This window comes from Cladophialophora immunda (assembly GCF_000835495.1).
Source record: "Cladophialophora immunda strain CBS 83496 unplaced genomic scaffold supercont1.3, whole genome shotgun sequence".
Taxonomy (NCBI): Eukaryota; Fungi; Ascomycota; class Eurotiomycetes; order Chaetothyriales; family Herpotrichiellaceae; genus Cladophialophora; species Cladophialophora immunda.
Window position 1 is genome coordinate 4,920,361 of NW_015622543.1, and position 22,171 is coordinate 4,942,531.

At 53.8% G+C, this 22,171-nt stretch overlaps 7 protein-coding genes across 7 annotated transcripts; 3 read left to right on the forward strand and 4 right to left on the reverse strand.

Annotated features, from left to right (window-relative positions):
- Positions 1 to 5,677: 5,677 nt before the first annotated feature.
- PV07_06092 (uncharacterized protein) lies at positions 5,678 to 7,539 on the forward strand. Its single transcript, XM_016393039.1, has 4 exons — positions 5,678 to 6,338; positions 6,397 to 6,607; positions 6,661 to 6,829; positions 6,893 to 7,539. Exons 1-4 carry the CDS (start codon positions 6,149 to 6,151, stop codon positions 7,214 to 7,216), a joined length of 894 nt encoding a protein of 297 aa, XP_016250558.1. The 5' UTR covers positions 5,678 to 6,148; the 3' UTR covers positions 7,217 to 7,539.
- PV07_06093 (uncharacterized protein) lies at positions 7,500 to 8,278 on the reverse strand. The gene has a single exon (XM_016393040.1). It carries the CDS (start codon positions 7,986 to 7,988, stop codon positions 7,647 to 7,649), a length of 342 nt encoding a protein of 113 aa, XP_016250559.1. The 5' UTR covers positions 7,989 to 8,278; the 3' UTR covers positions 7,500 to 7,646.
- A 729-nt stretch (positions 8,279 to 9,007) lies between these two features.
- PV07_06094 (AmmeMemoRadiSam system protein B) lies at positions 9,008 to 11,136 on the reverse strand. The gene has a single exon (XM_016393041.1). The coding sequence runs from the start codon at positions 11,064 to 11,066 to the stop codon at positions 9,933 to 9,935; it is 1,134 nt and encodes a 377-aa protein (XP_016250560.1). The 5' UTR covers positions 11,067 to 11,136; the 3' UTR covers positions 9,008 to 9,932.
- A 343-nt stretch (positions 11,137 to 11,479) lies between these two features.
- On the forward strand, positions 11,480 to 12,618 carry PV07_06095 (uncharacterized protein). The gene has a single exon (XM_016393042.1). The coding sequence runs from the start codon at positions 11,574 to 11,576 to the stop codon at positions 12,177 to 12,179; it is 606 nt and encodes a 201-aa protein (XP_016250561.1). The 5' UTR covers positions 11,480 to 11,573; the 3' UTR covers positions 12,180 to 12,618.
- A 70-nt stretch (positions 12,619 to 12,688) lies between these two features.
- PV07_06096 (uncharacterized protein) lies at positions 12,689 to 16,212 on the reverse strand. Its single transcript, XM_016393043.1, has one exon. It carries the CDS (start codon positions 15,089 to 15,091, stop codon positions 13,547 to 13,549), a length of 1,545 nt encoding a protein of 514 aa, XP_016250562.1. The 5' UTR covers positions 15,092 to 16,212; the 3' UTR covers positions 12,689 to 13,546.
- A 3-nt stretch (positions 16,213 to 16,215) lies between these two features.
- PV07_06097 (uncharacterized protein) lies at positions 16,216 to 18,406 on the forward strand. The gene has a single exon (XM_016393044.1). It carries the CDS (start codon positions 17,164 to 17,166, stop codon positions 18,082 to 18,084), a length of 921 nt encoding a protein of 306 aa, XP_016250563.1. The 5' UTR covers positions 16,216 to 17,163; the 3' UTR covers positions 18,085 to 18,406.
- Positions 18,255 to 19,437, reverse strand: PV07_06098 (uncharacterized protein). The gene is made up of 2 exons (XM_016393045.1): positions 19,055 to 19,437; positions 18,255 to 18,946 (listed from the first exon to the last, which is right to left on the reverse strand). The coding sequence occupies exons 1-2, from the start codon at positions 19,294 to 19,296 to the stop codon at positions 18,778 to 18,780; spliced, it is 411 nt and encodes a 136-aa protein (XP_016250564.1). The 5' UTR covers positions 19,297 to 19,437; the 3' UTR covers positions 18,255 to 18,777.
- Between the last annotated feature and the right edge of the window lie 2,734 nt (positions 19,438 to 22,171).

The window sequence follows — 22,171 nt, forward strand, 5'->3', positions numbered from 1 at the left end:
CAAACAAAAAGGGAAGGAGCCCTTTCTGTGGCTCGCACCTTACCTCGTGTCTAGTCATGTACGTCAACTGCGCAGAACCCTGTTGAGGATCCGCCTTGCTTCGGAGAGGTATAGAAGGAAGGAAGGGCGGGAGAAAAAGGGAGGGGGGGGGGGAAAGGGGGTATGTCCTCCGGGCCTTGGACCGTCTGCTGAATCATTCAAGCCAAGTCACACCCAAGGTAGTTTCGGTGAACGCTAATGTATGTCCTGGGGCGCATGAGATGCAATGACACGTCGTCGCTGGCACCCAAGGAACCCAATCGTGCAGTGGTTTGGGCCGACTCCCCGTCCTTGCCCTCCCGGCCCTTCTCGTTTCCGCCTCGAACGGTATGCACGCACAGCCCACCACCCCTGCGTCGGTCGGGTTGTTTTACTCGTGCTGCGTGGAGGGTGCGAGTCGCGTCCTAGGTGGCTAGCCAGGGCAAGCCACTCTCACTTAGACGGGTGCTCTTATCTTGATGCGTGGTGCTGGAGTTTTGGGGGCTGAAGTTACAAGTCGAGCGCAATGGGCTGTCGCATTGGGAACACGCTTACTCACGGTGTACATGTTCGAATTGGGAGAATCAGTCCGTGTCAAAACCTGCTCAACCCTTCAGCGTCGTCTTCTTGCGTCCGGCGCCTTGACTAGGCCGGCTGCGCGTGAAGAAAAGAGAAAGTTTAACCTTTGGCATGATCAACACCAGAATCCCCCTGGGCCCCCCGCGGCGTAGAGCAAGGTTTACGAGCTCTCCACGCCCCATGCAGCTCGCCCCAAACAGCTGGGACTCCCGAGGCACTCCCGAGTCTCCGACTTCTGTGCTAGGTCCCAGAGGCTTGGAAGCGAATGAGAATCCCCTATCCCCGAGAGCGGAAGATGCCATCCCCGGCCACTCCCATGGCATAGAGTTTCGAAGGATTCTGCACAGTGCGCCATGGGAGAAACTTGCCCTGCTTGCCCCCCTCGTATCTGCATGAGATAGAAAAGACCCCCGGTTCCGCTCAATGGCAATGCTGCTCGAGCAGCCCGTCATTTGGCGTGCCAGCCGCAATCCTCTGCCTCTGCCTCTGCCTCCCGGAGTTCGACCGGACTGCGATCGACGCTTCGTATGGGCATTCCATTGGCGAGTCGGTCACTCAAGGCCACAGGCCCAAGCTGCAAACCAGGGAGAGTGCCTTGTATCCTCTCACGCTCCCGTCTGTCCCGCAGCCGTTCACTCGCCCTCTGGCGAAACTCGGTACTCCACTTGACGCCCAAGACGAGTGATCCGTCCCAGGCACACTAGCACTCTGTCGACAAGCATATTGCGACGCCATCATGCATCTCCTTCCACCGGTCGATTTTCGGAAAAGCAAGTTGCGGGATCGAGGGAGACAACGTCTCTCACATGAAAGGCTGCCCGGGTCGTCTCCTTCCTAAACGAGGCAGGGCCTTCGCCTAGGGCAAAGACCTCTTGCGCCGTTGCACTGGCAGCCGGTGCGCCTGCATCTGCAGAGTGTCCCGGTCTTCGGGCTAGACTGTAAACCCGTGGTGCGAACCATATCCGGCTGAGGGCCAAAACTCATGTACCTCTGTTGCAGCGGCTTGGAGACTCCTTCCCATCGGCCTCTAATCCTCTGCCTCAGTACCAGGGTCCGGGTCCTGGTCCTGAAATCCCACGTCAGGGAGCGGAATGCTAGCAGGGCTCGAAGGGGTTACGTGAGCATCCTCTTCCATGTTTGTTGCTGTCGAAGTCCCCTTGAGCCAGTGCCCTGCAAATCTCGGTCTATCGCAATTGTGGTTGACCACTTCCGACCGCCGCTGTAAAATATAAAGAGTCGTCTCCGTGCAAAGGCTCGGGATCTGTTTTCTTCAACCTGTTCTTTCTTGACTAGGGCTCGCGGGCTTCTTGAGTCTCTGCGGCATTTCTTGATAGCATTGCCACTTTCCACAACGGGTACACTTTCGTCATGCAGTCAAACTCTATACCTAGAAACAGTCAGTGTGTCTTGATCAATTTTTGCCGCGGATCCCCTGTTTCGTGTTGCGGACTTGGCCTTTCCCTCCAATGCTGGTGCTGCTGCTGATGTCTACTAGTGCCGACAGATCAGTTGGCTGGCCCCAAGTATCAGATGCAACAATATCTCGCCACGCTGCCCTGCGAAGAGCCATACAGACCAGGGTCAGGAACTCGCCATAGGCTCGCGAATCTTATCAGTAATGTCGACAGACACATTGCCCAATTTGCCAGTGGTCCTGCTGCTGCGGCTTCGAGCAGGGCAGGCTATCAGCCATTGATCACAGATCCTCAAAGGTAAGCCGTGCCTGTGTGGTGAGTTTCTGCAGACTTGCAACTGTTGACGAGGCAAAAGTTGTCCCTACGGCCACGACTGGCTTCCAGATATGCGACGATAATTGTTGGGCTGGTTATGCCAGCCATCTTCATATACCTACCAGGGAAAAGGGCTTCGGAGAGAGATTTTTGCAGGCACCGAGGAGGAAAATGCGCTGAATGCTTGTACTGGGGACGCTTGCGCTGGACCCAGGTGGGCTGCCAAACATCGGCAGTCGAGGCTTGGTTGCAGATGTTCTTGGAGGTATTGCCCTGCTTCAGCAAAAGGTCCGGGATATCTGATACCATAGGCCAATGGTCTCTCATTCCTGTGTCGCGAGTGGCGAGAGTGTGATGCTCCGTCTTTTGTGCTCCTGGAAAGCGATGAAGCATCTCCTCTTGATCGTCAATACTGGGTTCGCCCCCAGTGCCATTCCGAGACTTATGCCCTTTCTCAACTCTTGTCAACATTGGTTTTGTTTATTTCTCTCTCTCTCCTGGCTGGAAAATCATTCGTTGCTTTGGGACACCACCAGGATTTACCACCAATGGGCCAATCTTTCGGTGCTATTCCCATCGTTTACTGGCTCGGTTCCCTGATCGATGTTCGCTCACAAGCCTGGTATACCAGTATTCTTGGGATTCTCATTGTCCACATGACTGACACTTGGCGTTTGAAGGATTCGATGAAGAGAGCGGGAGGATTAACAAACACCTACCTATACACTTCGCCACGTTGCCCTTCATTGTTTTCCAAGCCGCAGAGAAGAGCAGACGGCCGTTCCCGTTCTTCAAACCGGGGACTCTAGACAAGCCTAGCTTCGAGGGCGCGACTCGCGTGTCCAGGGTTCCTTTCTCACACAATCCCCGCAGCTACCTGGTTGATGGTAAAGGCCTACTTGAATGAGCCGAGAGCAGCTTCAACACCCAATGCATCAACTTGGGACTTCTCATCACAGTACGGCTGTAGAACAGTACATAGGCGTCAAACACAGAACGACGTGAGGCTCATAATTCTCGCCGAGTTAGGTTGGGCTTCATATGGTTTGCATTGACCCGTCAAGATGCGGTATCGACAGCCTAGGTGATCCCTCTCGGACGTTGAGGTGCAACCTGGCCTGGATTCAAGATATTCACACACCGGAACAAGAACCTGCGCAACTACGCACAGGGTTTCGCCGCTGCTCAGATAAAGCGGGTGGTTCACTGTGCGCCGCCAGCAACAGTGGGCGCATCTGCCAATTCTGACAGACCCCTAGGATGTGCAAATGTAGACACCGAACGTACGTCTTCAGCGTTCGAGAAGCAGCAGGAAAAGAGATTGTGCCAAGGACGTTAGCAAGGGGTCGACTGAGATCTAGGCGAGAAGTGGTGTGATTTGTTATTAGCGATGTCGGCAACTCAAGCGGCACATCAGCGAGAACAACAGGCACGCCACGTGAATTAGGAGAACCCCATGAAGAAACCCGGGGCAATGGAAGTGGCAAATTATGGTGAAATTAGGAGATGGAGTCGATATGGGGGTGTTAGTGCAATCGCAGAGTCCCGAGGTGGTGGTAGTAAGACGGAGTCAGCCTGATGTTCGAATATAGATCGGGTGGTTAAGAGAAGGTTTGGAAGCAGAAAAGGAGTCGGGCGGCGAAGTCTTCTAGAACATTGGCGAAAGAGGCAGGCGAGCGGTGAGATGGTAGGAAGGGATTCCGCGTGGCTCGTTTGAAAGACAGTACCGAGGCCGACGGCGGAAGTCGACGGAAGGGCCAGAAGCGTGGCGCTCACAGATGCCGCTGCTTGGGCTGGCACAGAGCAAGTGGGAAAGGTAGATATCTCGTGATCCGTGACAAATCTGGTGTGACGGCAAGGAATACGGTTTTGCGGGAGGTTAGGCGCGAGTCCAAGAGGTTTCGGAGGGCTGTGGACGAATCGAGATCTTGATGGACTGCGGTGTGGCTTGTCAAGGCTGCTGAGCTGTTGGTGCAGCTGGATTCAAGGTGATGTAAGAGGCGTCGGGCACCAGGCAAACCGGCAAGCGAATGTAGCGAATACGTGGGAGGAGACAGTGAACCATGTCCCGGAGTGTGCGCAAGAGGAGCGGCGACGAGAACGACGGCGACAACAATATTACAGTCATTGGGACGAAGGGTGAAAAAAGCTGGAGACGTGGAGGACGAGTACAAGTAGAGAACGAACAAGAGGAGCAACTGGTGGGTTGAGCATTTCGGGTATTGACCCGTTTTGGGTGAAGCTCTGGCGGAAGTGATCGAGGTGAAAGTGAGGTGAAAGTGAGGTGAAGGTGAAGTGAAGGTGAAAGTGAAAGTGACGGGGAAAGGTGGTGGCGATTGCTAGTCGTGTCTACTGAGTAATACAGAGTACTCCATACCTCGCACCCTACGAGCCTGCCAGCAGCTACTTGCACTATTTGCAAGTACAAACAAGAGGGCAGTTGTAATAGTTCTTGTGGTTGACCGCCGTTTCCAGTTGGGAAGCTGTGTGTTGCATTTCCTCTCTTCTATTCTTCTGGCTGGCTGGTTTCACGGCTAATTAATTTCTGTGGTCGCAGGGAGGAGGAGCAGGGAGGAATAGCAGCATCTGCATGGCCCATGCCATTCCCCATCGGTTGCCCATCATCATCATCCACCTGCTTTTTTCATCATTCATTCTTTCACCCACCGTCGTCATCATCTTCCTCTTCCTCCGGCGCGTAGTGGCTGCGTACCAAGTAGTGCATTTGTCACGTCTCCACTTCTTCTTCCGCTGGCAGATCTTCGCTCTTTTTCCCTCTGTCTTGTTCTGCAGCATCGCGTACTTGGATGGTATTAATTTGCATCTCTTTTGACATACAGACCTGCCGTCATGACTGCAAGTCTAGAACATACAATCGCCCCCTGCTGCCAGCGTGCCGATGCCAATGCCAAGCGCCCTCTCTTCTCTCCGTGGCGTGACTCTTTGCACCTTCGTCCCTGTAGTCTCTGTCGTGCCTTTCGCCCTGGACGATCGCCCGTTCGCCGTATTGGGTCAGAGTCGCATCTTGTTCTTCCTCCGCTCGACCGCAAATCCAGACAGGGTCTCCACCCTCCGGACAGCCAAAGGCGCCTTTGCGGTTTGCAGTCATTCGCCCGTCGCCAATAACAGGCTAAACGGCAATAAATGCAACTCTTCGCTTCTCCGGCCCATTCAGATCGCTTCCACAAACAGTGCATCCCAAAACCCCCCGTCATCGCCCTGGTCGCCCTTTGCTCGCATCCTCCGTCCTCCGGACAGATCTGGTGCCCCCCCAAAGCAGGCATGAACTCAACCCATGGCTCCAACAACGCAGGTGATCATTTCTCAACCTTGTCATCTGTCCACCAGCCCACCAGCCCACCCCCTTCCCAACAGCTGTCTGTCCACTCCCCGGCCGCGATCCAGTGCCTTAGTCTTGTTTCAACCGTTCCATGGAGTCTTTGCAAAACGTCGGTCCACCAGAAACGCAATGCCGTGAACAGACACGAGAAAAAACTTCCTCCCCGCCGATTCCGACAACTGGCCAGTGGCCACAGCCCTCCTGCTTCCCCCTGCCCTCCATTCCCCAGAAGACCCTAGCTTTGACTGCCTCCGGGGTGTCCTGTGCTGGGACGCGCGATCCCAGAGCAATACATAAACACTCGTAGATCCCCTTCTCACGACGGACCCTTCTCTCCCTTCCCATCCCCCCTTGCCGGCTCTTTCAGTGTGCCTTTGGTGACCTAGTTCGTTGCAAAGTGCATCCATTCGAGTAGCTACACTACGTCGTACTCTTAACCTGTCGAAAACATCCTCCTGCCCCCTCCAAAGCTCCATTCACCATGGCCACCAACACCGAACATAACGCTGTCAACTCAGCAGTCAACGGCGACACCTCGACCCATGCCCAGGACTTCGAAAAAGCCACACGAGGAATGAGCCACGAAGAGAAGACGGCGGCTCAAAACGCCGCTCGCTTCGGATATGGTCCTTTGGCTCATATGCGAACAAACTTGGATGCCACGCTGCCCGGTGAGTTTGATCTTCCTTGCCAAGTTCTAGACTGGTGGACTGACGGGTTGATTTACAGCCTTCGGTGGTGAATTCCAACCCGGTCTCTACAGAGGCGTCGAGAAGCGCAAGTTCGCCAACCCGGCTCCTCTGGGCTTGTGCGCTTTCGCCTTGACCACCTTCGTCCTCAGCTTGATCAACCTGGGAACCCGAAATATCAAAGTCCCGGCCATTGTCATCTCTCTCGCCTTTGGTTATGGTGGTCTCGTGCAGCTCCTGGCTGGCATGTGGTAAGTTGTTCTGGCGGCATGATTCTCGGTCATCACTAACAGCCCACCTACAGGGAAATGGCAGTCGGCAACACCTTCGGTGCTACCGCGTTGTCCTCCTATGGCGGTTTCTGGATCTCCTTTGCCATCATCCTCACTCCCGGTGGCTTCGAGATTGAAGCGACCATTACAGAGCAGCAGAGCACCAAGGCTCTGTTTGACTGCCTAGGCTTCTACTTGATGGTAAAGTGGTGCCCCATCGCATGGTGCATGTTCAACAGCGCAGTTCTAACTGGGAAACTACAGGGCTGGTTCATCTTCACCTTCCTCCTCCTCATCTGCACCCTCAAGTCTACCGTGGCCTTCTTCCTCCTGTTCTTCACCCTGGATCTGGCATTCTTGATGTTGGGCTGCTCCTACCTGGTTCTCGAGAACGGCGCTCCTCACACCGGCCTGACCCGTGCAGGTGGTGCTTTTGGCATCCTGGCCGCCTTTTTGGCCTGGTACAATGCCCTCGCCGGTATCGCCGACACCTCGAACAGCTTCTTCATCGTCCCCGTCCTCCACTTCCCCTGGTCGGAGAAGGGCAGAGCAGCTCGCACCGAGGACAAGACCGACAGCTCCGTGTAGGCGACCTGCACGATTGGCTGACGCGCGTCGAAAACATCGCCGCATTCGATAATTCCAGCGCACACTACATACGTGGAGGGAACGCGCAAAACTACTCGAAGAAATATGTCTTTTGTCTATCACAGAATATGACGCCGCCGGAGAGGCATGGATCAATCACACTGGGGGAGGTGCGGTGCTGTACGGAGCTGGGAATCGGCAAAGCAATACTACGTCTCTTTGGATACCCCAATCTGCGTTGCTTGGTTCTGGACAGTTCTGCTCTAAAAAAAACTTTCCATCGTTTTGGCTAATACACTATAATGCTATGTTCCTTGCCTTCAGCCATTTTCCTTTTCTTTTCCATTTTTGCACTTTTGACACCGCTACCCCCAAAAGCCAGAGGGACGTCGGACTCGGGCAGCAGAGCGCATGACGAAGCGGTTCTTGCTCATGGCGGAGCTTTCCCACAATCCCCGGTTATCAAAAGGATATTCGACGGCGCCACGTCATGGTAGAATGAAGGATCGTCGGGATCGCAGGGCTTGCTGAGCTGTCGCTGCTGGAATGTTGTTTGATTGTCGTCATGCCCAAGCCTTCCGCCGTTCGCCAATGGCCCCCAATCAGCTCCCCGCCAAGTGATTGGCGCGCTGGCATCGAAGATCGCCGCGCCTGGCGGTGCAGAAACAGTCCCCAAGAAAAAGGACGGTTCTAGCGCCGGGAAAGTCTGGGTTTGCTGATCTCTATTAACAAAGTTGCACCGAGCAGCCAAGGCCTTGGGAGTTATTGACATAGCGACGAGGTCCAGCTCATCGCACGCTCGGCAGACGCACGCCTCGTTGCATTTTCACCTGACGGCCGGAAAAAGAGCTCAGTTGATGGTCGCCAGGGAGCTCTCTCATTGCTATGGCGGGGAAATGGGCTGATCCTTGGATTCTTCCCCTCGCTTGGCTCCCTCCTACACTCCTGGTTTTTCAGGACGGGGGGTCTTTTCCAATCATCCCCCTTTCTTCGACAACTTTTCGAGACGTCAAGTGACCTCGCCCGTTTATTCAATCCCCCTTCGCTTGCAGTCGACAGGGCACACCGGGTGACGCTAGTGAGCCGGCCCTATTGGCCCTTTCGGCCTCATCGGAGGTTTTATAGCCAATTTTTTTTTATTTGGGCGTGAGCTATTTTGCCCATTCTTCGGTCAGCGAAGAAAAGCGCGCACCCCCGACTTCGCACCAAGACTAGCTAGCCTCTTTGCCTTGCCCAACCCTTGCATTTTCACGGTTTCCCCTCCCTCTTTCCCATCCCACGACCACTGGGGCTGATATGCACCAAGAACCCCGATCCATGCTCGATTGCCTTTTTGCAAAAAGCGGGGAATTTTCTCGAGCTTGGCGGCCACCCCCCCCCTTTCTCCCCCGCGCCGTAACCTTTGTCCCCAGACCGGCTCCAGCCTGGGGACTTTCCCTCCACTCATCTACAACTTGCATTACATCAGGTATGGGAATTTGTGAGGACTGCTTCTTATTAGCCGGTGGCCAGAAAACTAGCAAAGTTAGTTTTGTAGGTATTTGGCTTCTTCGGATGGTCTCTCCTTGCCCTCGGGCACATATTGTACTCGCTACATAGCTCGACCGATAGCATTACCACGTAATTTCCATGGTTGTGGTGGTGGTGGTGGTGGTGGTGGTTGAGGTAGTCATCATTACGAACCACCCTCCCCCCACCCCCCCCGGATGTTATATGTCACGCCATGTATCTCGAATGTTCTACCTGTACTCAGTACGGAGAATTATTAGGGCTCATCAATAACGGGGGTCGACGCTGGGGTTCAGTCCCTGACATTCATTTACCCCCACTTCGACCACCAGCCCTACATAACGAACTTCCACATCTCGTAGCTACATAGGTATTACGTCCTTCGTACCCTTCCTAGCCTCTTGCCTGCCCAGGTATGCGTGCGTAGCTCGGTAGGTAGTGCGAAGGATATATTCCGGTCCCCGGTACTTCCCTGCCTACCAAGATCTAGTTGGGGATTTTGACAGCAATGGTACCCCCTACGTTGGTTGTGCCTAGGCAATGACGTCGATCTCCATCTTCTTGATACTTCCCTTTCTGGAGCTTGGCCCCCGGAACAGCGAAAGCGTCAATCGGCGAGCAAGGATGGCCCTGGTCTCGGACTTGGTATCCGTCTTCCGCTTGGTATGAGGATACGCTGTGTTTACAACTCTCTCGACGAATACACGCTACGCCTTCACCTAGGCATTTTGTGCCACTTCAGGCCGCCAGTATCGTGCATATCGAACCAGAGCTAGAAACGACTACAATCGTCCTGACACTCCAGCGTGAGCCCAATCTTGGAAATGGCCATTGCCTTGGCTTCTACAGCACGCTTCAGCCTCTCTCCTTGCGCTTGCGTATTCTCTCTCTGGCGTGTCAGATCCTCATCCCCAAGTATCTCGGCTCCCCGGACGAAAAACTGCCCCAGAACCCCGTGCTGACTGTCTGGCCCCGGCTGAATGCCTGAATAATGTGCCTCTTTCGAGCGGGGTAAGCCGTCTTCTCGAACAGATGCTGACACGAGCAGCTTAACACTTGCGCGAGGCAAGCGTGTCAGAACTCTGTGAGACTCACGCGGGACGACTCCATCTCGTCTAGTTTGAGAGAATCGTCGTCTTTGAGGCACACATCACTCTTGGCTGTGTTGGCACTGTCCGACTTGCGGTCGGAACGACCAGCAACGGCTTTAGAGGACCGCAAAAGCACTCACGTAGCTGACGCTGCTGTCTCTGACAGTCTCGGCATCACTGCTGCGTTCGTACCGCACGAACCTGAATCGTCTGCGGTCCGCCGGGTCGCCACCTTTCTCCCTTTCCAGTCGCTCCACCTCTTCAAGGCCAGCCATGAAGACGCCTATGGGGTGTCGTCCACACACGGTGTTCCCGGTCTCCTTGAGCACGCGGAGGAATTCTGAATGTTGTCCCGTGGCGATGGCACACATGCAAGCTCTGTCAGCGTGTGCGATGCTCTCAAATATCTGTGGTCCACCTTTTGAAACCTGAGTCCTGGAGCCGAGATTTTGACCCAGCCCCAATGTGGGCATCTTGTGCACATCTTCGTTGACCGACTCCTTTGCCGTGGTAGACTCTCCCCGTACCCCATTGGGAAGCGTCATCGGCGACAAGGCCGGGCTGGGTGCGTCAGGGAGGTAATAAGTGTAGCCGAATCGACTTCCCCAATGGCAGAAGTCCGAGGAGATGACGAATGCATTACCTTCATCCGCGATGTATGGAGCCAACATTCTTCCCAATGCAGCCTCGGTGGCAGGGTTCGTTCCCCCAACCATGATGGGGACGAGAGGAGGGTATGATGACTCGGACTTGTCAGGGTATAGCTTTTGGAGGAGTCGGTGGATGTACGGCAGCTGCATTTCGGCGCTGTGTTCGGCTTCGTCCACCGGCTGAGACATGGTGGTGAACTTGACAGTGCGACCTTGGACAACCGCGGAGAGGGTGGACAATTCATCGATAGTCTCGTGATCGAGGGGGAGAGGAGTGTTGGAGAGCGGTGTCTCGTAGGCGTCCACAACTGGGAGCGCAGCCGTGCTCAAGTGATGGTGATGAGACGGGTGGAGGATGAAGATACGCTTGGCTTTGGAGAGGTCGAGGCACTTGTAGGCCCATGCTGCACAAGGACCCGAGTAGGCGTACCCTGCGTGAGGAGATATAACTACTCTGGCTCCCGCTAAGGGCAAGCTGTCAACACCAGGAATGATGCTTGTCTCGGGCACTTGGGACAACCACTGGTCGAGCTGGGCTGCCAGTTGTCGTCCATTGCCAGAGTACCACGAGCCGGCATGAGAGGCTTCTCTCACGGCCATATCAAGAAGAGAAAATCGAGAGCAATAGTCGGAAAAATAGGTGCAAAACCCTTTAGACCCTGTGAGGGATGTCGTTGAAGCCAAAGTTGTTCCTGGCGCTCATTGGTGACGAGCGGGGTTGTCTTCGCCTCGTACGAGCAGTCTGGGCGTCTGCTGCGGGGAAGCCCCCCAGCGCAGGTCAACTACGCCCAAGGCTCCTTTCCCTTTCATTGAAAATGCATCACTCTTCGGAATCGTTCAATTGCCTCTCATCAGCTCCCAATGTCCTTTTTTATTGCTGTATCCATTTATTGTATATTTGGATAGTGTTGTTACCCCCGCAGAACCGATCGTCGTCTCCATCGGCGGCCTGAAGCTCTCCCAGCCTCCCATTTCTCACGCGTGTCAGACGCGTAAAGTGTCTTCGTTGCCGTGTCTCCAACGCGTCTTTCCTCATAAAACCTCGTCTGCTCCCACAGCCATCCCACCCTCTCCCAGCGAATTTTGGACCGAGACCTTCCAGCAAGCATGAGCGCCAAACGAAAAGCCTCCGTCTTTGAGGAGGACATGTTCCACTTCCAACCAAACACCATTCCTTCCACGCCCTCCGTGACATCATCCCCTCTGTCCTCAACCAGCAGCACGATCTCGTCCAACTGCGACGCGCACCCTTATGACTTCCTCAAGGTCAAGGCCGTCCCTTACCTGAACAGCCGCACGCGCAAGAGATATCGCGACGATAGACCGAACGAGGAGACAATTCACGAGAATACCTTGAGGAAGCTGTACGAAGCCCAACGGCTGCATCTCGACGAAGCAATGCCGATGTCGGACGTGATATCACTCGGTGAAGACGGCTTGCCGATGGACGAAGCCGACGCCGAGATGACCGACGATGTTCCAGAGGCGGAGATACCGCAGACCGCTCAATCAAACCAGAGAACGATAGACGCCTTTTTCGGTGGACGAGGAGGTTCACAGGCCAGGCCAGACACGGTCGACCTGCCGCCGAACCCTTTCGTCTCGATGTCTGGTGCTTCCAACAGACAACGACAACAGATTCAGAGGACCTGTTCGGACTACTGGGACAGTCTGAACATGCGATCCGTCCATGACTCTGCCGCTGCCCGGTGATCAACTCGAAGTTGTTTTGGCGACAAAGGCCACATCACTTCGCAGCGTGAGCAGTACACCTGCATGCTGTGGGACTATGGTATATCAAGATCTATGAGCACAACGAGAAGGAGCTTCTGTGTGGAATGTCGGCGAAAACATGTACATTGACGAGGACGAGGTTGCCGACGCCGCCACCCGGGGACTGCAAAAGAGCGAGTTGCTAGCCAGGTTGGAAGTACCATTCATACCAATGTTCTGGCGACTCTGCCTGCAGATTCCGAAGCAGGAGATGTTGGTCCACCTGAGACCGACAGGTCGAGGTGTAAAATGTCTGGATCGCGCGGGTCCATTTCAAGAGTCAATGTACGAGTCTCCTGCGTAATTGGACTTTATATCAGTAAACCGATCACAGGGTGTGGGGCTGAATCCAGCGTGTATACTGCCCTGTATTGCGGCGGGCCTCGATCGCCGTCCGCTGTTTGCATCCAGCCTTGTACATCCGCGCGAGACTCGGTGCACCTGATATAAATCCATCTTCAGCGGGCAACCACCTGCTGGATTCCATAATCTCTTCGTTCCACATTAATTCATTGCAATCTGACTATGACTATCTACAGAGGAGACCGAGAAACCAACCAATAACCGGTGCAGATGGATGAATTCGTCATAGGCACATAACTTCGATCTCAAGCGATGTGATGCGATATTGACTTTGAATGCCCACGGCCTGTAACGCCGCTAACGGTAACAGCTCTGTCACATCAGGAGGAAAGGTTGAAACCGAGCCCATCGCAGTATCATTCCCATTCCATTACCAGTGCAACCTCGAATCCAGGCCCAATGTCAAGTCAGGGCAGTAAAGAAGAGTACCACTGATGCAGCAAGCCATATCTTGTATGTCCTTTGTGCGCGTATGCCTCAGTCCCCGTTCTCCAATGCAAGTCCAAACCCTGTGAAATTCATGTATCGTATCGTCATTAGTGTTGATGAATGTGTCTGCTGGGGCCAAATTGTGTACGTCCGCTCCCATGTTCGTAGCTGTGAACTTCGTTCTGGTCGTCGTCTTTTTTTTTGGTGAGATGCCAGTTGGCACCAACTGGCCAAACCAATTCATCCATCGATTTTGTCGAACTGACCTTGTCAACGGTGGGCTTACAAGCGGAATCCCGCTGCTTGTCCACGCAGATCTCTTTAGACCTGCCACAATAATCCTCTCTCCCCTCTAACCGTATCGCCATATGTCGTGCCTCAATAGTTGAGACTTCGGTCTCCCAAGCCTCCTCAAACGCTCTCTTGCAAAGCTGTCGTCAAGTAGCTAGTGCTCAGGTTGACGTCCTCACTTCAGACGCCATTTCTTCGCCTGGAAGCCTCTTTAATTTCAAGAATCAAGGGGACTGCGCGTCTGATGGCTCTCCATTGACCACTCGAAGAGGTACGCTTCGAGCCGGCCCTTCCTCCCCACTTCGGCGAACGCGACATCGCTCCATGCAATATTCATCAAGCATGGTGCTTAATCGATGGGAATGCGATCGGGACATGGTCTCCAACTCCAATTGAACCCTCTGGTATGCTTCTCTCGCCTTGTCCCTTGCCAACTTGGTCTTCTCGCACCTCCTGATGAACGGCGTGAGATCCACAGGGTCGCCTCGAACTTGAGCCTCAAGGAGTGCACGATTCGCGCTGATATCTTCTTGATTCGCTCGGTTGCTTTCCGTACAGGCCACCCGATTTCGATGTCGCATTTCGTCGGTCATGCGCATTTGCTCTTCGTGGACTTGGAGAACCACATTTCTGGTCTCCGGACTCAGTGTCTCGGGCACCGTAAAGGAAGTACGTCCTGATCTGTAGCTTGGATAATACATCGAGTTTCCACATCGTCGCATCCTTGAACGTTCCGGCTTCGCACTGACGTTGAGTTCAATCTTGGTGTCCCCTTTCACCGACTCCGGTGCATTAAACTCAACGCCCTCGTCCCAGCTCTTATCATTGACTGGCGGAACAACATTGTTCAACATGCGTCTCGCATCGATGGTTCTACGGCACTTCATACATGCCTTGCTCTTGGAGTATGTCGCAGAATTGACCCAGGCGGACAGACAGGTAGCGTGCATAGGGGTATCACAACAAGTCATGACGGCCATGAAATGATCCTGCTCGAATTCGAGTTGGCATGCTGGACATTCCCTCTTGTGTTCTTCCAACGCTTCGATACTCTCCTTGGTGGCGCGAGTGAGAAACAACAGAATAGGCGGTTTCTGCGGGCTGGCGGCGGAGCTCGGCGGTTCTCGTCGGGGAGAAACAGCCGTACCTCTCGGGAACTGTTGGACGAAGGAGGAAGACTGACCCCATTCAACAGGATAACCGAAGGGGGCTGCCGCCACACTACTAGAAGGCTCTGCCAAGTAGCCTTGTGATTGTCTCAGTCGCTCGTCCGACTCTCTGTGATCGTGGAAGATATTCCCCGGCAGTGGTCGAGCAAAATCGACGCCTGAATCCTGTCGAAAGCCAGGTGGACACGGATAACTGGTCAGATTGACGGGTCGTGGAGGTTGGTTGGTAGGAAGCAAGTTCTGGTAGTTGAAGGGAGAGTCGAAGCCGCGCAGATCTTGAGCAAAGCCGGAGCCTGAAGACAGGTACTCGAGAGCTGCATCTTCCTCCATGAAGATGCCAGCGTGCATCAAAGGTGGTATCCCCGGGAAATTGTCTCCGAAGAAGTCTCCCGAGGATGGGACTGATGTAGGCACAGAACCGTTAGGGGGCTGTGAAGGGCCGGCCATGTGTCTGTGAGGGGCGCTCTTGAGATCGATCCTGCGACGCTTGTACTTATGGTCATCAGAAGAGGAAGTTTCTCTGCCAGAACGAGCTTGAGATCCGGAAGGGTTATAGTCGTAGTGGGGTGGAGACGACATCTGATGGGGATAGTACTCCATGCACGAGAGTAAAACCTTGAACGCAGTAGTCACGCAACCGTGTCCAGGTAGGCAGGTGTGAATGTTCAGATAGGGCTCCGGAGCCCATGCAACGGTAGAAAATAGACTCCGTGGCTAAGAGGGATGGACGCGGCTTCGAGTTTGGTTGACCACGGATTTTGCAGCGAAGATCGGTCGAAGTGTTGGGGCAGCTATGGATACATGTCCTCAAAGAACACCGCAGATTCTGTGCAACAAAGCCGTAAAATACCTTCTTTGGGATCCAGCCAACAATGAACAATGGGCGTCTAGGAGAATGGGAGGTTGGAAGAAGAATGCAGTTGGTGAAGGTGAAAGTGGTGAGAGGGTTGTGGTGAAAGTAAGGTTGTAACGGAATCTGGATGGTCATGCGAGGGGGAGAGGACAGAATCCCTTTAGTGCCCGGTTTTGGCCAGTAGCGACGGACCCCTGGCCTGACGCACCTGGACTAGGTCGGGAATCGGGGAGGGGCAGAAAGTATTGAGGATTTGCTGAAATGTCGGCGGGAGGCTTGTGAGGGTGGAGAGGAGGCGGAGGAGTCAGGTTGAAAGCAAGGCAGGTTTCAGGTGTTGGCCGAGGCGCCTATCTTGGTATTGTGGCCTGTGCTTCAGGATTACACCAGTGACAAGCCGATGTTGGAGAAGGGAAACGAGATGCTGGTCAAAGTTGCAGTAGGAGCCGAGTGGTGGAGGGTGATTGGTTGCTGTGTTGTAGCATCGGAGGCTGGATTTCGAAGAGGAGGGGTTGAAGAAGTGAGAGGAGGAAGATGATGAGGAGGATGAGGAAGAGGAGGAGGAGTGGCAGTAGGAGTGGCAGCAGCAGCAACAGTTGCAGTTGCAGTGGCCGTGGCCGTGGCAGTAGTCGAAGCAACTTCCTACTTCAACAGTCCTGCTTGTTTCGGACTGTCAGCTTCAAACCTGGCCACCACTGGGCACCTGACAAGTATGCATGCAGTCTCAACCTTGTCACCCACTGCGTGCGTGAGTGTGTGTCTTCAGCCGTGCTTCCGAGCAAGGTCCAGCCCCTCAGGTGACGAGACAAGAGGGAAAGGGTCCTCTGCTTGAACCGAACGGAGATCCGGGAACGAACTGACAATGAGAAGGGAAGCACAGACGGTGAAAGGAGAGCAAGACTTGTGTGAAGAAAACCGAATCGAGTTCATTTATTCTCTTCTGTATTCTGTCTGTATTCTGCTTCTGCAATTCTGCCCAATGCTAGGCATCAACAGCGAATCTGCCGCCTATTGCCTTGCGACCCTCCTAGTGCTCATGCTGTACCAACTCACCACTGTCCGCGGCTGAAAACCGGTGCTTAGACAGGAGACACTCATGCTGTCTGGACGTGTATGGCTCCGGAAACAACCAGGAAACCCTCCATTATTACGCAGCATCTCCTTGGACAAAGATGTACCCAATGTCACCCATCCAGCCCACTTAAGACCGTCGCTGGTCATCGTCCGAAGCCTGAGCAGGAAACGAAATTTGTTTATTTCCGGACAAAGAGACTCGTGGCACGGGAACTGGAGGTCGCCTCGCTGACAGTAGCATTCTGCCTTGTTGTCAAGGCGCGGCTCGAGGGGGACTCGAATGATAGTTGCTGCAGCGAACGCAACCAGACAGCAACGGGTGTCAAACTCCATCATGCGAACTGAGGGGTCGAGACTCGGCGGACGGAGGACGGCACCGCTTTGACTTTGGGCATCTTGACTCGACCCTTGAAGGCAAGAAAAGTGAAAGTCATGATGAAACCAAGAAAGGCAAATAGAGGTTCGAAAGACCGAATCAATGATGGGATGAAATGACCGTCGCTTGTCCTCTGCATCCGAAAATAGGCCGTCATTTGATTTCAACACCAACACGCGCCCGCAGCCCATCCTCCATGTGGACGAGGCTCACCAACGACTTCGAAAGATTATCTGCGCCTTTGTCTCCAAACTCTTTACAACAACATGGACGTCTTCTGCCTACCCTGACAGTGATTGCCTCTGGCGCCATGAATTCGCTGTCCCATTTCCACGTCTTCTCCGCAACGATTTCCTTGGGTCGGTTCGTAGAATGGGTTGGCTCGCCGCTGGATGCTGGACTATCATAGCAGGATACGCGCTCTACAGAATTTTTGTTAAACAGGATGTCCAAGAAGTCTTAGAAATACCCGCAAAGCCGCACCATGAATCCGCACTCGCACCCGTGGACAAAGAGATAGAAGAGCCCCAGCCAGAGTCGGACATCCCTGACGAAGAAAAGCCGGGCCCTCAACAATCCCTCGATATGTCCCCTCTTCGCTTGGAAATCTCTCAACCCGGAGACGATGAACCACCTGGGAAGATGGCGGACGAGACAAACCCCAAGAGTGAAAGGATGCCCCCTCCTCCGCTACTGTCCAAGCCGGCCAGGCCATCAAGCCCGCCGCCTCTGAAACCTCCAAACATCGATAAGATACCTGCGCCACCTCGACCCGGCAATGGATTCATTCGACCTCCTCCCTCCGCAGCGGCCTCCTTGCGCGTCCCTCCAATCAAGCCTCTCCCGAATGCTTCACTCGCACCGACTTCCTCCATCATGCCTCCTGGCAAGCAAGTTTCACGGAAAGTGATCCTTGAACCAGGCCACTCTCCGCTCGACTGGGCAGCGCTCACGTCGAACCCGAACAGCCACCTCCGAGGCAAAGACGCGCCGGGAGAGCATTTGATCCGAGTTACGCCAGCCCAACTCAAGCGGCAGAACGGAAGAAAAGGAACAGATGCCTGGACGGTTTACCAAGGCAAAGTGTACAACATCACACCGTACATCCCCTTCCACCCTGGCGGGGCGGGTGAGATCATGAGGGGCGCCGGGAAGGATTCTGTCAAGTTGTTCATGGAGGTCCATCCTTGGGTGAATTGGGACGCTATGCTAAGCGAGTGTCTTGTCGGAATACTCGTCGGCGAGGGCGAGGAAACAAGTGGGAACAGCGGGGGCCTGGATGATATGGATTGATAAACATGTCCCGAGTATGTGAGATTTTCGGAACCACCACGGACCTGTCCTACAAGCATAGACTGGAGGATTACTGAGGACATGAAGTTCTTTGCGGCAACGGGCTATGGCATAGACCGGTTCAGCGAGGCGTCACACCTACACAAGAGAAGGTTTTGGGACTACTCCAGCAGAGTCAACCGATCCACAGTTATAGATATGGCATTTTTTATGATACCCCAGCTGCGATGGATGTGATCGAAGCAATGAGCGATGCCGAAGTTCTATGTGTATGTTCCTCGTCCATCAACTTGAACCTCATTTCCTTCTCCAAACGGCGTCAATCCCGTTGCATGTTGTTGCCAGTCATGGTAGCTGTTCATCACAGGAAGGATGAAGCACATGCGTTCCGGGGCCACTCCTGAATGCCAAATTCTCCAGAGCAAACCCCCAACGGTGTCATCGAGTAGCGCTTGTCATGGTTCTCGTCCCGAACAAGAAACCTTGACAGACAGCGGGATTGTTATCTAGACAACCTGCAAAACTGGAGACTCACCGTTCCAGTTTTCAAACGCCTTTTCGATGGTATACCTTTTGGACCTCATTGACTGTGATGATGTGTTTCCCCGTCCGTCATATTCCAACGATGCAGCAGAGGTCACCGCCCGAACCGATAAGAGCATCGCAAGTTCTCATCAATAGTTTTCTCGTCGATCACAACTCGTCCTTCTTGACGCCTTTGATCCCCATCAACTCGGTTTCGAAGACCAACACGCTGTTCCCGGGAATCGGCCCAACGCTCCTCTCGCCATATCCCAGCTCGGGCGGGATCGTCAGCTTCCTCTTCTCCCCAATACACATGTCCAGCAACCCCTCGTCCCATCTACAGTCCAGTGCAGATACACAGTCAGCCACGGAACTTTAGCGCAAAGAAACTGGCAAGCCAAAAGTGCATATGGAAAAGGGGCAAAGTAAAAGAGCGCACACTCACCCCTTGATAACCCTCCCCGCGCCCAGCTGAAAGTTCAGCGGTGTCCCTCTTGAATACGAAGAGTCGAACTCCTTGCCCGTGCTCTGCAACGTGCCCCGGTAGTGGACGTCGATTTTGTCGCCCTTCTGGGTCTTTCGTGTGCATTCAATGTCGGGCGTCTGGTAGTCGATCTCGAGACCGGTGGAGGACACGAGGTGGGCCAGGGCCAATGCCGCGGCGAGGAGAGAGGGGACGAGTTTCATTGTGGGCTGTGTCGACTGTGGGATAAGTGACAGCGGACGGAGGTCTCGTAGGTAGTTGAATAGTTGTGGTGCGTTTCCTGCAAGGAACGAAGCCAAGTTGTTCAATTGGGAATGAATGTTGACGAAGTTGGTTGGTTAGTGGCGGGGAGGCAGCACTGCGGAGAAAACAAATGTCTCTCAGTTTCTGCTTCCTCTTCCTCTCGAACCTGCCTCTCCTTTTGCTACAGACTATCAGAGCGACAGAACAACATGGTTCCAAATTTCAACTGCTCTCAGCTATAAAAAGACAGAGTACCTGAGCTCTCATTGCCATTCTATCTCTGCCGAAGTCGAGATCTCTTCCTGTTGTCTCTGCTTGTATGAAATATTCCTCCTCAACTTCGTCGTATTCTTGTTACTTTTGTATCACCAAGAAATCGATATCGCTTGACTTCCTTTCCTCAATAGTCTGCATTTAGAGTGGCTCCGGAGATTCCCTATGGCGCCCTGGACGTATTGAGACGTGCTATGCACTGGTGCTGGCCCAGTCTTTCTATATATCTAGCTACCCCATCGATCAAACGGTGGACAAGCCTGGCACTGATAGGCAGTTCCCTTCCAGCAACCGACGAAGTTTTTGGTGCTACAGGGCCCAAGAATCACTCATTGTCTGTTTCTAGCGTTGTTGCTGCCCCTGGCCTTCGTGGTCACCTTGCTGGTAACCTTGGTGAGCGTGTTTTCCTTGTCCGATTCTCGACGCACATGCCGGTTCTTTCGGCGCTTCTCGATCAAATTCTTGTCATCCGACGGGTCGGCATCATTGGCATCATTCTGTGGTTGTCAGCGCCTGTGGTCAAGAGAGCCTTGCTTTGGATCACTAACTTTTTTGCATTTGGCAAGTTGGCTGTCGCTGCGACCATCGGCTGAATTGCTCTTGGAGCCTTCATTTGCCTTCTCGTCAACGGCTTCCTCTGGCAAACTGTTTTTGCTGGAACATCGGCGTTTAGGCCTGGGGAGCAAGTCTTCCTCATCGTCCGAATCGATGATTATCGGTCTGTGCCGCCCTTCGCCATGAAAGATTCTTGTGCCACCAGTGGCATCAACGTTCACCTGACCATGTTAGGCACCATGATATACACACGGAGTCACTGCTTTCATCTTCACTCACGGTCTGTCCGTTATCACTGTTGATGGCCGTCGACTAAGAGATGCTAGATCGAGAAACAGACTGTCTGCGACCGGCGGCTCCCACTTGATCGACGGCGTGGCGCTTTCTCTTCCCGAGAGGCGTGATTGCCGCCCGGGTCACGATGCTTCGAGCCTTTCTTTCGGCCTTGAGGACTTGCACTTGAGCTTGGCGCTCAGCTTCCTCCGCTCTCTTGCGAGCAAAATGCTCTTTGTTGTCCGCCTCGACTCGCGCGATTCTCTCTTCCTTGGCTTTTTCCGAAGCCGCCTTCTGGCGTGCTTCCTCGAATGTCTCCTTCACAGCGCGCCGAATTTTGTACGTACGCCGCAGAAGGCGCCAGGGGACGGTTCTGGGCATCGACCTCGTCGAGAGGGCCGAAGAATTTGACGCTACTCATGTCAATGTATGGTGTGAACCCTTTAGCAGGGACCTTGCCGTCGTTGGATGCGTTGGCCTTGGCGAATGCTTCGGCCTTTGCGTGGGTGAAGGGCTTGGCCGACAAGGGGATGAGACTCTGGTTTTGGCGTGAAAAGTGGTTGTCCATGGTGACTAGGAGAGGAGGTGTGTAGGTAGACTTTGGGAACATGGTGGTGAGGGCGGAGGTGGATAGAGCGCGACCGATAGAAGCAAGTGTGGTGAGTAAGTTTATGGATGATTATGTTGATATTTAGATACCAGGGCGAAAGTTGGGATTGATTCAAGATTTGAAGGGGGTAGGAAGGTGGAAGGAGTTCGACGGGAAATAAATAGGACAAGGGGAGCGGTCAACGCGAGGCCGTTCACATTCACTAGGTGCTATAGGTAGTGAATTCATAGAGGTCGTGTCAATTGCTATTGAATGCAATACGTGGAGTGATGGGATTGTGTCGTGGCAGGAAAAGACAGTTGTGAAGACAGTGGAATTCACATATACAATGGCTATCTGTGTCCGCCCATTCACTTCTCTGCCTTTCGCATAGAACTAGCAGTCAGTTGTATGTATCACGTAGCATCGCCTGAGCACCTCCATCTGTGATGCGCATAGAGCCCTTCTGATCGCCAGTATCCTCCTTCATACCGATTCCGTCGCGCAAGTCGGCCGTGTTCACATAAAACATTCATATCAGGTCTCTGTGCCGTGAGACAGTGTTCCATAGCTATTCTTCCCTCCTGGCCGCTCGCACTGGTTCTCGCGTCGACCACCTCCAATAAACCGTCGAACGTGGATGGACATGAGAGCCGTAAGCGGCACTGTCGTGGATATTTTCGATGCGTCCGAAGCGGCCACTGACCACTGAGTATGGTTGTTGGTTGGGCTATAACTGCTGACGAGTCTACTCCCACCTCGCGAACGTTGCAAGCAGCGAACGCCGATTTGTCATTGACAAGTAGGCAAACAATTCTGTTCAAGCGTGTCGTTTTCTGTGCTGGTGTGTGTCTTTTCTGGGTGTCGATCAAGACGTTGTAGCCGGTGTCCTTATTGTATGGACAATTCTGGTTGTTGAGGCTGGGTGGCAGTGAAGTTGAGGTCTGTTTCTGGATGGTGGGGTCCGAAGTGGTGCAATTCGTTGTTGTTGGCGGTTGTGGTGAGTGGTGAGTTAAGCTTGTGGGTTGCTTACTTGACGTCTTATCTTAGAGGTCAGGCTTGTGTTGGATGTTCCAGGGCGCAGCAGTTGGTGTTGGTGTTGGTGTTGGTGTTGGTGTTGGTGTTGGTGTTGGTGTTGGTGTTGG

Bases quoted from the DNA above. Each gene is read 5' to 3' on its own strand.
- PV07_06093 (XM_016393040.1), bottom strand. From the start codon at position 7,988: ATGTCAATAACTCCCAAGGCCTTGGCTGCTCGGTGCAACTTTGTTAAT.
- PV07_06095 (XM_016393042.1), top strand. From the start codon at position 11,574: ATGAGCGCCAAACGAAAAGCCTCCGTCTTTGAGGAGGACATGTTCCAC.
- PV07_06096 (XM_016393043.1), bottom strand. From the start codon at position 15,091: ATGGAGTACTATCCCCATCAGATGTCGTCTCCACCCCACTACGACTAT.
- PV07_06094 (XM_016393041.1), bottom strand. From the start codon at position 11,066: ATGGCCGTGAGAGAAGCCTCTCATGCCGGCTCGTGGTACTCTGGCAAT.
- PV07_06098 (XM_016393045.1), bottom strand. From the start codon at position 19,296: ATGAAACTCGTCCCCTCTCTCCTCGCCGCGGCATTGGCCCTGGCCCAC. The intron at 18,947-19,054 runs GTGAGTGTGCGC...ACTGGACTGTAG, and splicing joins GCGGGGAGGGTTATCAAGGG to ATGGGACGAGGGGTTGCTGG.
- PV07_06092 (XM_016393039.1), top strand. From the start codon at position 6,149: ATGGCCACCAACACCGAACATAACGCTGTCAACTCAGCAGTCAACGGC. The intron at 6,339-6,396 runs GTGAGTTTGATC...GTTGATTTACAG, and splicing joins CTTGGATGCCACGCTGCCCG to CCTTCGGTGGTGAATTCCAA. The intron at 6,608-6,660 runs GTAAGTTGTTCT...GCCCACCTACAG, and splicing joins CAGCTCCTGGCTGGCATGTG to GGAAATGGCAGTCGGCAACA.
- PV07_06097 (XM_016393044.1), top strand. From the start codon at position 17,164: ATGGGTTGGCTCGCCGCTGGATGCTGGACTATCATAGCAGGATACGCG.